At 41.2% G+C, this 12,616-nt stretch overlaps 1 protein-coding gene across 1 annotated transcript in view; it reads left to right on the top strand.

Moving 5' to 3' along the window:
* odad2 (outer dynein arm docking complex subunit 2) overlaps nt 1-6,572 on the top strand; it is a 77,805-nt gene extending 71,233 nt beyond the window's left edge. Inside the window, exon 20 of the mRNA XM_071415150.1 lies at nt 6,113-6,572. Within this exon, the coding sequence (XP_071271251.1) occupies nt 6,113-6,226 (114 nt within the window). The 3' untranslated portion in view covers nt 6,227-6,572. The remainder of the gene's footprint in view (nt 1-6,112) is intronic.
* The last annotated feature ends 6,044 nt before the right edge of the window (nt 6,573-12,616 follow it).

Raw genomic sequence — 12,616 nt, 5'->3', positions numbered from 1 at the left:
AACTTCAAACAAATATGACAAAGGGAAAAGGCACCAAAAAAGGGGGCGCTAAACAAGATAATTGGAATGAGATAGACAACGAACCAATTTCAACGTCGCCGACCCACGGGGAGCTAGCTGAAGAGGCTAGCTTCCAAGAGTTCCCCACAGATCCTACTCAAAGTGACATACTGGCTGCCATAAACGCACTAAGCAAGAAGGTGGACACAAGGTTGGCTGATATCTCAAAGAGTATTGGGACTTTGGCCGAAACTGTGAAGGCAACTAAGGGAAGGGTGCACGAGGTTGAGCAGACGACAGACTACAGGACATAGAGAAACAGTGCGCAACGTTCAAAAATGACAACAAAACCCTGAAGGCCCGACTGGAAATGCTCGAGTCGCATTCAAGACGCCAAAACATCCGAATATGTGGGATCCAGGAGGACACTGAGAAAGGGAAACCCACTGAATTTGTCTCGGAGCTGATACCGGCATTACTGGGGAGTGAACACTTCAAAACGGCCATCCTGATCGACCGCGCACACAGATCACAGGCAACGAAGCCGGCCAAGGGCGGGCCACCAAGGCCATTCATTGTAAGGCTGCACTATCCCCACACCAGGGATCTCATCCTCAAGCTGGCTAGTCAAAAGTTCCCCCTTAACTACAACGGAGCCAGGGTGTCTTTCTACCCAGATCTTACCTTGGAGGTGAGGAACCAACGGAAAGAGTATGATGAGGTACGCAACAAATGCAGGGCGGCCAACATCCGATATGGATTCCTCTTCCCAGCCCGGTTTAAGGTGACAGTCGAGGGATCAACACGTACGTTTGACAACGCAAAAGAGGCCGATCTGTTCTTGACAAGCAAGCTCCCCGGCTGAGGATACAGAACGGCTGTGCCAGCCGGCTAAATGGCCAAATACAGGCCAGGAATGTGTTTGAATTGAATTTCCGGCCTATGTCTTTTCGATCAGAAGATCAGAAATTGGGACTTATATGATAGGTGAGATGTTGTGGCTAATATAGCATTGTTTGGCATGTCATGTTTTAGCGCCACTCACCCCCTAACGTGAGAGTTAAGTTAAGTTTTATTTAATATTAGTTTATATGCGGAGCATCTATAGACGACGAGTTAGTTCAAGCTGTATGTCTAGACACCCTAAGTACAATGAAAAAATAATAATAATAAATTTAAAAAATAAAAAATATTTAAAATAAAAAAAACTTTAGGAGACGGTCCTGGCACTTGCTGGACTTTCTTGGGTGCCCTGAAGCCTTCTTTACAACAATTGAACCGCTCTCCTTGAAGTTCTTGATGATCCGGTAAATGGTTGATTTAGGTGCAATCTTACTGGCAGCAATATCCTTGCCTGTGAAGCCCTTTTTGTGCAAAGCAATGATGACGGCACGTGTTTCCTTGCAGGTAACCATGATTGACAGAGTAAGAACAATGATTCCAAGCACCACCCTCCTTTTGAAGCTTCCAGTCTGTTATTCAAACTCAATCAGCATGACAGAGTGATCTCCAGCCTTGTCCTCGTCAACACTCACACCTGTGTTAACGAGAGAATCACTTTGTGGCAGGGCTGAAATGCAGTGGAAATGCTTTTGGGGGATTCAGTTCATTTGCATGGCAAAGAGGGACTTTGCAATTAATTGCAATTCATCTGATCACTCTTCATAACATTCTGGATTATATGCAAATTGCCCTCATACAAACTGAGGCAGCAGACTTTGTGAAAATTAATAGTTGTGTCATTCTCAAAACTTTTGGCCACGACTAGTTTTGGCAAGTCAGTTAGGACATCTACTTGACACAATGACACAAGTAATTTTTCCAACAATTGTTTACAGACAGATATTTCACTTATAATACACTGTATCACAATTCCAGTGGGTCAGGCGTTTACATGCACTAAGTTGACTGTGCCTTTAAAGAACTTGGAAAATTCCAGAAAATGTTGTTATGGCTTTAGAAGATTCTGATAGGCTAATTGACATAATTTGAGTCAATTGGAGGTGTACCTGTGGATGTATTTCAAGGCCTACCTTCAAAACTCAGTGCCTCTTTGCTTGACATCATGGGAAAATCAAAAGAAATCAGCCAAGACCTAATTCTAGACCTCCACAAGTCTGGTTCATCCTTGGGAGCAACTTCCAAACGCCTGAAGGTACCACGTTCATCTGTACAAACAATAGTACGCAAGTATAAACACCATGAGATCACGCAGCTGTCATACTGCTCAGGAAGGAGACGCGTTCTGTCTCCTAGAGATGAGCCTACTTTGGTGTGAAAAGTGCAAATCAATCCCAGAACAACAGCAAAGGAACTTGTGAAGATGCTGGAGGAAACATGTACAAAAGTATCTATATCCACAGTAAAACGAGTCCTATATCGACATAACCTGAAAGGCCGCTCAGCAAGGAAGATGCCACTGCTCCAAAACCGCCATAAAAAAGCCAGACAACAGTTTGCAACTGCACATGGGGACAAAGATCGTACTTTTTGGAGAAATGTCCTCTGGTCTTCCAAATGGACAATGACCCCAAGCATACTTCCAAAGTTGTGGCAAAATGGCTTAAGGACAACAAAGTCAAGGTATTGGAGTGGCCATCACAAAGCCTTGTCCTCAATCCTATAGAAAATTTGTGGGCAGAACTGAAAATCGTGTGCAAGCAAGGAGGCCTACAAACCTGACTCAGTTACACCAGCTCTGTCAGGAGGAATGAGCCAAAATTCACCCAACTTATTGTGGGAAGCTTGTGGAAGGCTACCCGAAACGTTTGACCCAAGTTAAACAATTTAAAGGCAATGCTACCGAATACCAATTGAGTGTATGTAAACTTCTGACCCACTGGGAATGTGATGAAAGAAATAAAAGCTGAAATAAATCATTCTCTCTACTATTATTCTGAAATTTCACATTCTTAAAATAAAGTGGTGATCCTAATTGACCTAAAACAGGGAATTTTTACTTGGATTAAATGTCAGGAATTGTGAAGAACTGAGTTTAAATGCAAGTAAACTTCCGACTTCAACTGTATATGGGGCATACAGAATGGCATTTCCCATTCTTAAAATAAAGTGGTGATCCTAACTGACTTAAGACAGGGACTTTTTACTAGGATTAAATGTCAGAAATTGTGAAAAACTGAGTTTAAATGTAGTTGGCTAAGGTGTATGTAAACTTCCGACTTCAACTGTATGTATTAATTTGTGGATGTCCATCATCCATTTCGTATGATACACTATATATACAAAAGTATGTGGACATCCCTTCAAATGAGTGGATTCCGATATTTCAGCCATGACCGTTGCTGACAGGTGTATAAAATTGAGCACACAGCCATGCAATCTCCATAGAGAAACATTGGCAGTAAATTGGCCTTACTGAAGAGCTCAGTGACTTTCAACATGGCACCGCCATAGGATGCCATCTTTCCAAGTCAGTTTGTCAAATTTCTGCCCTGTTAGAGCTGCCCCGGTCAACTGTAAGTGCTGTTATTGTGAAGTGGAAACGTCTAGGAGCAACAACAGCTCAGCTGCGAAGTGGTAGGCCACACAAGCTCACAGAACGGGAGTGCTGAAGCGCGTAGTGTGTAAAAATCGTCTGTCCTCGGTTGCAACACTCACTACCGAGTACCAAACTGCCTCTGGAAGCAACGTCAGCACAAGAACTGTTCGTCAGGGGGCTTCATGAAATGGGTTTCCATGGCTGAGCAGCTGCACACAAGCCCAAGATCCCCTTGCACAATGCCTAGCGTCGCCTGTAGTGGCGTAAAGCTCGCAGCCATTGGACTCTGGAGCAGTGGAAACACGTTCTCTGGAGTGATGAATCACGCTTCACCATCTGGCAGTCCGACAAACTATTCTTGGTTTGGCAGATGCCAGAAGAACGCTACCTTCCCCAATGCATAGTGCCAACTGTAAAGTTTGGTGGAGGAATAATGGTCTGTAGCTGTTTTAACGCTTCAGCATACAATGACATTCTAGATGATTCTGGGCTTTCCCCAACCTTGTTGCAAGTTTGGGGAAAGCCCTTTCCTGTTTCAGCATGACATTGCCCCAGTGTATAAAGCGAGGTCCATACAGAAATGGTTTGCCAAGTTTGATGTGGAAGAACTTGACTGGCCTGCACAGAGCCCAGACCTCAACCCTGTTATAGCAGCAAAGGGGGGACGAACTCCAAATGAATGCCCATGATTTTGGAATGAGATGTTTGACGAGCAGGTGTCCACATACTTTAGGTTATGTAGTGTACGTTACAAATTAGAATTTGTATGATATGTTACGAATTGCAATTCGTACAATATAATCTGAATTTGAAAAACATATATGTTGCGAATTCCAATTTGTTATGGCTAACGTTAGCTAAGCGGCAAACACTAACGTTAGCAAGCTGGCCAACGTTAGCTAAGCTAAGGGTTAGGGTTAAGGTTTAGAGTCAGGTTAAATGGTTAAGATTAGGGTTAAGGTTCGGGGAAAGGTTAGCTAACATGCTACGTAGCTAAAGTTGTGGTGAGGAGGTTCGAACACGCAACCTTTGGTTTGCTAGATGTTTGCCTTATATGCCGAGAGAGAGAGACAGAGAGACGATGGCTTTATTTGCCTCGTCGTCCTCGCTTAATATAGTCATATTCATAGCCTATCGAAGCCTATAAGGCCCGAGAGAGACTGAATAACTAAAGCTCTCTCCTTCATAAGACTGTTTCATGAAATGTCTGAATCTATTCAATGGATTTAGGTGTTTAAGAAGGTCTTAGGATCATTTCCTTTGTACACAGGATACTGTCTAGAATATTGTTTGCTGTGCTTAAAGGATCCTCAGATGACAGGATGTGTCATTTCAACACTGACAATTGGTTGGTTGTTCAAACACGGCTGCCAAGCCTGCGTCAATATTCTTGGTATACAAGACTTCAGAAACAAAACTTGCCATTTTTACAGCTTTAAAGCTTACTTTTTAGTTAGGACTCAATGTAGAGCCTGAAAAGTATCTAGAATATACTGTATGATTAATGCACTGTCAAATAATCATTTTGTTTGGGACTCGTGAGCTTTCGATTGTTTAGCTTTGAGATCTAAATTAGCCTGTTTCGTTCAGTATTGATGCAAACCAGAAAGCCTCCAAACTAAGTTGAGTGTGGCTTAAGAGAGCTCAATGGTACAACATTGTGATTTCATGAAGGAGCACACATTGAACAAATTTAAAATGTCCATTGCGCCGGAGTGTTTGTGCCTGTATTTACTTTTATTTTGATTTGGGACTGCAGCTGCCCACAAGCTAGATGTAGTCACTTTTTGCTCACGAAAATAGGCAAAGATAGCATACTAAAACCCATGCTATATCATAGCCACAGTGGTTTTTAATGGCAGACTTGTCCATCTCCAAAGGTTTACATGTTGTGACAGTATAATAAGTAACTCTTTTGAACACAATAAAAACGTTTTAATGTATTATTTTGATGTAAAACCCAAAATGTGGGGCCCAAAAAAAGCAGAATTTCTGGTGAGAGAAAAACCCAATGTTCTGCAAACAGATCAAACAGCAGATCCATTATACAAGTGGCAGTAATAGTCGGATATAATATGACCTTTGGAGCAGTGGAAGGATGTCAAGTAGTGTGGTTGCTTCGTGCTCAGGTTTTTAATGCGTAGCCACGCTGCTGCCTGCTAGACAAACGCTTTCATCTAAACAAACTTTGCAGAGAGAGGCAGAGACGGGCAGGCATGTGCTGCTTGCAGCTGTAACCCATGCCCCATGCTCATGGCCTGGTTAGGAGGTTAAAACAGGACACACAGAGAATGACACGCCACTGCAGCCTGACAGACTATTCACAGCTACTGTATACAGACTTTGCATTTCTCAGCAATCGTGAGTTGTAGTGCTGACCATGAGCAAACTACTTGATACTTACAGTGTCTACAAAATGAATACATTTAATGTAAATGCCATATCCCCATTGATTTACCGACAGCTTCATCATGATATTGAATGAGAATGAACAGATTGTTGCATTAGCGACTTTATCTCCTACATTAGCGACTTTGTCTCGTCTATCTCCCCTGCTTCTGATTGTTACAGTAGCATCTTTAACCTGTCCTCTCCTCTCTCCCTGTACTGTAGCTCCTGTTGGGTATGATGGGCTCCACTGACGAGGTCCTTCAGGAAGCTGCCGCTGGCTGTGTGGCTAACATCCGCCGCCTGGCACTGGCCAATGAAAAGGCACGGTACGGTTAAACAACCACAATTAACCCTCCCCCCCAGAAGCTACTGTGACCTCATCATCACTTTCTGGGTACGATTGGATGTCATGGTTCCAGATCTACTCCAGTAGCCTTCCATCCACAGAGACTCATCTCACTATCCCTCTATCCTTCCCACCCATCCCACAGAATATAAGAGTGATTCCTTCTGCCTCCATCTGTAATAGCAGGAAGCGTTTATTCTATCCTACCCATGAATTTGGATGATTATTTCATTTGGATTTCATACAAACATACTGTATAGGAAAACTATTTCACACTTCCTCTTGTTTTTTTCTCTTCTCAATTTGATAATAGCAATAAATGCTTTCTTTCTCCTGTTTTGTGCCCATGCCAGATACCCCACCACTGTTCCTGAGAGTGAAGCAGTTTAGAGCATGTACTGTGCAGTCACATTCCTTACGCAGTCCACACGAGACACTGATATCTAAACAAGACCACATCTGGCTGTGTTACTCACTTCAACACAAGCACCTTAAAACTGTAAATATGTCTGCGAAACACAGACACAACCTCCAATGAGCCATTGAGAGATATTGGGAACATAATGCATTGTTGGGTCAGTATATTATATGAGCTGAGCTTATTTGCTCAACAGTGGGTCTGTCTGTATGCAACTCAAGATACTCAGAAATTCAATCAACATTGACATAAACGGGCAAAATACAGCGATAACATTGCATAATGCAATAAAGGTCCCTCCTGCACTATAAATATGAATCTAAACATGTAATTGGTACACGCAGTTTCCTATTAATCACAATTACTTAATGTATGTTCCTGTTGCATTATGGGTAGGCATAGTCATTATAAGTAATTGGGAAAGTGTATGTATATACAGTACCAGTCAAAGGTTTGGACACACCTACTCATTCAAAGGTTTTTCTTTATTTTTACTATTTTCTACATTGTAGAATAATTGTGAAGATGTCGAAACTATGAAATAACACATTTGGAATCATGTAGTAACCAAAAAAGTGTTAAACAAATCAAAATATATTTTTGATTTTTCTATGTAGCCACTAGCCACCCTTTGCCTTGATGACAGCTCTTGGCATTCTCTCAACCAGCTTCATGAGGTAGTCACCTGGAATGCTTTTCCAACCGTCTTGAAGGTGTTCCTACATTTTCCTGAGCACTTGTCTGCTTTTCCTCCATTCTGCGGTCCAACTCATCCCAAACCATCTGAAGTTGTTCTAGACCTCAGCTGAATCTGGTAATGAATGGTGTGGCTGTTGAACAAGTTGAGGAGACTAAATTACTTGCTGTTACTTTAGATTGTAAGCTGTCATGGTCAAAACATATAGATTCAATGGTTGTAAAGATGTGGAGAGGTCTGGGCGTAATAAAGAGATGCTCTGCGTTTTTGACGCCACACTCCAAGTTCTGCAGGCTCTAGTTTAGTCTAATCTTGATTATTGTCCAGTCGTGTGGTCCAGTGCTGCAATGAAAGACCTAGTTAAGCTGCAGCTGACCCAAAACAGACCGGCACGTTTTGCTCTTAATTTTAATCAGAGGGCTGATATAAATACTATGCATGCCAGTCTCTCTTGGCTCAGAGTTGAGGAGAGACTGACTGCATCACTTCTTCTTTTTATAAGAAACATTAATGTGTTGAAAATCCCAAATTGTTTGCATAGTCAACTTACACACAGCTCTGACACACACACTTATCCCACCAGACATGTCTTTTCACAGTCCCCAAATCCAGAACAAATTCAAGAAAGTGTACAGTATTATATAGAGCCCTTATTGCATGGAACTTCCTTCCATCTCATATTGCTCAAATAAACAGTAAACCTGGTTTCAAAAAACAGATAAAGCAACACCTTGCGGCACAACGCCTCTCGCCTATTTGACATAGATAGTTTCTGTGTATGCATTGATATGTAGGCTACGTGTGTCTTTAAAACAAATATATGTAGGTCTGTTCTTGTCTTGATGTTCTGTATTATGTTTCATGTTTTGTGTAGACCCCAGGAAAAGTATCTGCTGCTTTTGCAACAGCTAATGGGGATCCTAATAAAATAACAAATACCAAAATTGGGTTGAGGTCGGTGATCTCCTTCGTCAAATAGCCCTTACACAGCCTGGAAGTGTGTTTTGGGTCATTGTCCTGTTGAAAAACAAATGATTGTCCCACTAAGCCCAAACCAGATGGGATGGCGTATCGCTGCAGAATGTTGTGGTAGCCATGCTGGTTAAGTGTGCCTTGAATTTAAAAAATAAATCACAGACAGTGTCACCAGCAAAGCACCTCCTCCTCCATGCTTCACGGTGGGAACCACACATATGGAGATCAACCTTTCACCTACTCTGCGTCTCACAAAGATACGGTGGTTGGAACCAAAAATCTCCAATTTGGACTCCAGACCAAAGGACACATTTCCACCGGTCTAATGTCCATTGCTCGTGTTTCTTGGCCCAAGCAAGTCTCTTCTTATTGGTGTCCTTTAGTAGTGGTTTCTTTCAGCAGTTCGACCATGAAGGCCTGATTCACGCAGTCTCCTCTGAACAGTTGATGTTGAGATGTGTCTGTTACTTGAACTCTGTGAAGCATTTATTTCGGTTGCAATTTCTGAGGCTGGTAACTCTAATGAACTTATCCTCTGCAGCAGAGGCAACTCTAGGACTTCCATTCCTGTGGTGGTCCTCATGAGAGTCAGTTTCATCATAGCGCTCTATGGTTTTTGCGAAGAAACTTTCAAAGTTCTTGACATTTTCTGTATTGACTGACCTTCATGTCTTAAAGTAATGATGGCCTGTCGTTTCTCTTTGCCTATTTGAGCTGTCCTTGCCATATAATGGTCTTGGTAGGGCTATCTTCTGTATACCCCCCTACCTTGTCACAACACAACTGATTGGCTTAAACGCATTAAGAAGGAAAGAAATTCCACAAATTAACTTTTAACAAGGCACACCTGTTAATTGAAATGCATTCCAGGTGACTACCTCATGAAGCTGGTTGAGAGAATGCCAAGAGTTTGCAAAGCTGTCATCAAGGCAAAGGGTGGATATTTGAAGAATCTCATATATAAAATAGATTTTGATTTGTTTAACAATTGTTTGGTTACTACATGATTCCATATGTGTTATTTCATAGTTTTGATGTCTTCACTATTATTCTACAATGTACATTTACATTTAAGTCATTTAGCAGACGCTCTTATCCAGAGCGACTTACAAATTGGAAAGTTCATACATATTCATCCTGGTCCCCCCGTGGGGAATGAACCCACAACCCTGGCGTTGCATGCGCCATGCTCTACCAACTGAGCCACACGGGACCGTAGAAAATAGTTAAAATAAAGAAAAACCCTTGAATTAGTAGTTGTTCTAACTTTTGACCGGTAGTGTATATACACACCTCAGAACCAAAACCCTAGTGTGGCTTCTGCTCGACAATACCCTTTAAATGACTCATAAACAACTGGATTTTTTTCTTCCATTAAAGACAATAACTGCTCGGCTGCTTTTTCATACAAATAATGACATGAACTTAAAAAAAGAGAGAATAGATTGCTTTTTATTGAAGAGAATACAAAACATAACAAAAGAGAAGGGATTGGATGAGAATGGATTGCTGCTTAAGCTCAGACATCCCTATCACTGTAGTAGGAAACTTGATGTGTGTCCTCCTTCTCCTTTACCACCTCCATCTTGTGTCCTCAGAAAAAACAAACATGTCAGTTTTCATTGTTTCACCTGCAACCTGAACTCAGGGGTAGATGTAGTATAGTAAACAAAAATCTGGGACACTCAAATTTGTATGATATGTACAGTCAACTTTCCTGCCAGTTCTTCTCTACGGTGACACCATTTATGGGAATGCAGCAGCCACTACTCTTAAACCTTTGGATTCCCTGGTGCCACTAGGGCAGTTTAAAACCCTGATGATAAATGAGTCCACCGAGGTGTGCAATTGTTTTGATTGATTGACTTAAAAAATGTGTTTATGATGCCTGTAATGTACTTGTTATTTTATCTTGTAGTTTTTCCTTTTATTTCATGTCCTCGGGGCACCATTGAAAATGAGACCCTGTTCTCAATTGGGCTCCCCTGATCTTTTAGAGTCTAAGCCCTTACTGCTATTAGCCCATAAAAACACCTTAAATAACAGATTCATACTGTACATGGAAAAACAGTCAGAAAATAAATAAAAATTACAAATTTTTAAATTAAATGTATCAAGATCCTCTTCCTGGAAATGACTGGACCAAAGCGTAGCGTGGTACGTGTTCATGATATTTTATTAAATTAGAACACTAGAACAAAAATAACAAAGAGAAAACGGACAGTTCTGTAAGGATACTAAACTATACAGAAAACAACTACCCACAAAACACAGGTGGGAAAAGGCTGCCTAAGTATGATTCCCAATCAGAGACAACAATAGACAGCTGCCTCTGATTGAGAACCACACCTGGCCAAACACAAAGAAATAGAAAACATAGAAATAAAGAAACTAGAATGCCCACCCTAGTCACACCCTGGCCTAACCAAAATAGAGAATAAAAGCCTCTCTATGGCCAGGGCGTGACAAAGTGTCTGACTTATATATGTATGAGAGATAAGAAAGATCAGGAAATTATTTTCATTTTTTGGAACCATATTTAACAACAACAAAAAAATCTCTTAATTAACTACAATGAACAAAAAAATGAATATTCCATTCTCTGACGAGCTCTGGTGGACATTCCTACAGTCAACATGCTAATTGCATACTCTCTCTAAACTTGTGAAATCTGTGGCATTGCTTTGTTTGACTAAACTGCACATTTTAGAGTGGCCTTTATTTTCCCCCAGCACAAGGTGCACCTGTGCAATGATCATGCTGTTTAATCAGCTTCTTGATATGCCACACCTGTCAGGTGGATAGATTATTTTGGCAAAGGAGAAATGCTCACCAACAGGAATGTAAACAAATCTGTGCATAAAATCTGAGAGAAATAAGCTTTTTGTGCTTATGGAACATTTCTGGGATCTTTTATTTCAGCTCATGAAACTCATAAAGTTTGTCACATGTTTCATGAGCTGAAATAAAAGATCCCAGAAATGTGTATGTATATATATATATATATATATATATATATATATATATAAACACACATATAGTGTACAAAACATTAGGAACACCTGCTCCTTCCATGACATAGACTGACCAGGTGAAAGCTATGATCCCTTTTTGATGTCCACTTCAATCAGTGTAGATGAAGGGAGTCGACAGGTTAAAGAAAACATGTTAAGCCTTGAGACAATTGAGATATGGATTGTGTGCCATTCAGAGGGTGAATAGGCAGGAAAAAAAGATGTAAGTGCCTTTGAATGGGTTATGGTAGTAGTTGCCAGGCACATCGGTTTGAGTGTGTCAAGAACTGCAACGCTGAGTGGTTTTTCACTCTCAAAAGTTTCACGTGTGTATCAGGAATGGTCCACCACCATTAGGACATCCAGCCAACTTGACACAACTGTGGGAAGCATTGGAGTCAACATGAGCCAGCTTCCCTGTGGAACGCTTTCGACACTTTGTAGAGTCCGTGACCCGAAGAATTGAGGCTGTTCTGAGGGCAAAAGGGGGTGCAACTCAATATTAAGAAGGTGTTCCTAATGTTTTGTATACTCAATGTATACTTCCATTCATTTATAAAACTGGTACCGGGCTACTTTCAGACGAGTCATGTGAGGCTTGTGGGCGTCCTAATGCAAAACGAAATGTACGTGTTTGTGAGAGCCACCATTGTTGGATGTGGTGGATTGAGACGCAGCCCATGTAAAAAAAAACTGATGTCTCTAGCTTAAACACACAGATTTTGATGGTGATTTTTTTATTATGCTAATTAGATTTCCTCGGGGGTAGGGACCGCGACTCTAGGGGGTTGAATTAAAGTTAATAAAAAAATGAAATACGTTTAGGGGAAGGGTTAGCTAACTTACTAAGTAGTTACAATGTAGCTAAAAAGTAGTAAGTCGTTGCAAAGTAGCTAAAATGCTAAAGTTGTCCATGGTGAAATTCGAACACACAACCTTTGTGTTACTAGACATTTGTGTTATTTGCTCGCCCAGACCAACTACCCTCCTTTCAATTTTGCTTTAAGTAACCTTTTGTCTTATGTAACCATACCAAATGTAACATATCATACTAATTAGTTTACTATGTTACGTCTAGTCTATGAGACCAGCCTGCACAATGGGCTGCATTCAGACTAGTGCTGTTCCTCCTTTCCTCTCCTCTTCTCTGGTCTGTCTGCTCAAGTGTCCTGCTCCTAATTAGCCTTCCAGACTTACTGTAGCACTCCACAACTCAGCCACCGAGCCACTGGGTGTGTCCCAAATGGCACACTATTCTATATATAGTGCTTAGGGC

Source organism: Salvelinus alpinus, chromosome 8 (assembly GCF_045679555.1).
Source record: "Salvelinus alpinus chromosome 8, SLU_Salpinus.1, whole genome shotgun sequence".
Classification (NCBI taxonomy): domain Eukaryota; kingdom Metazoa; phylum Chordata; class Actinopteri; order Salmoniformes; family Salmonidae; genus Salvelinus; species Salvelinus alpinus.
Note: the sequence above shows the minus strand (reverse complement) of the source record. Positions and strands in the feature narration are given on the sequence as shown.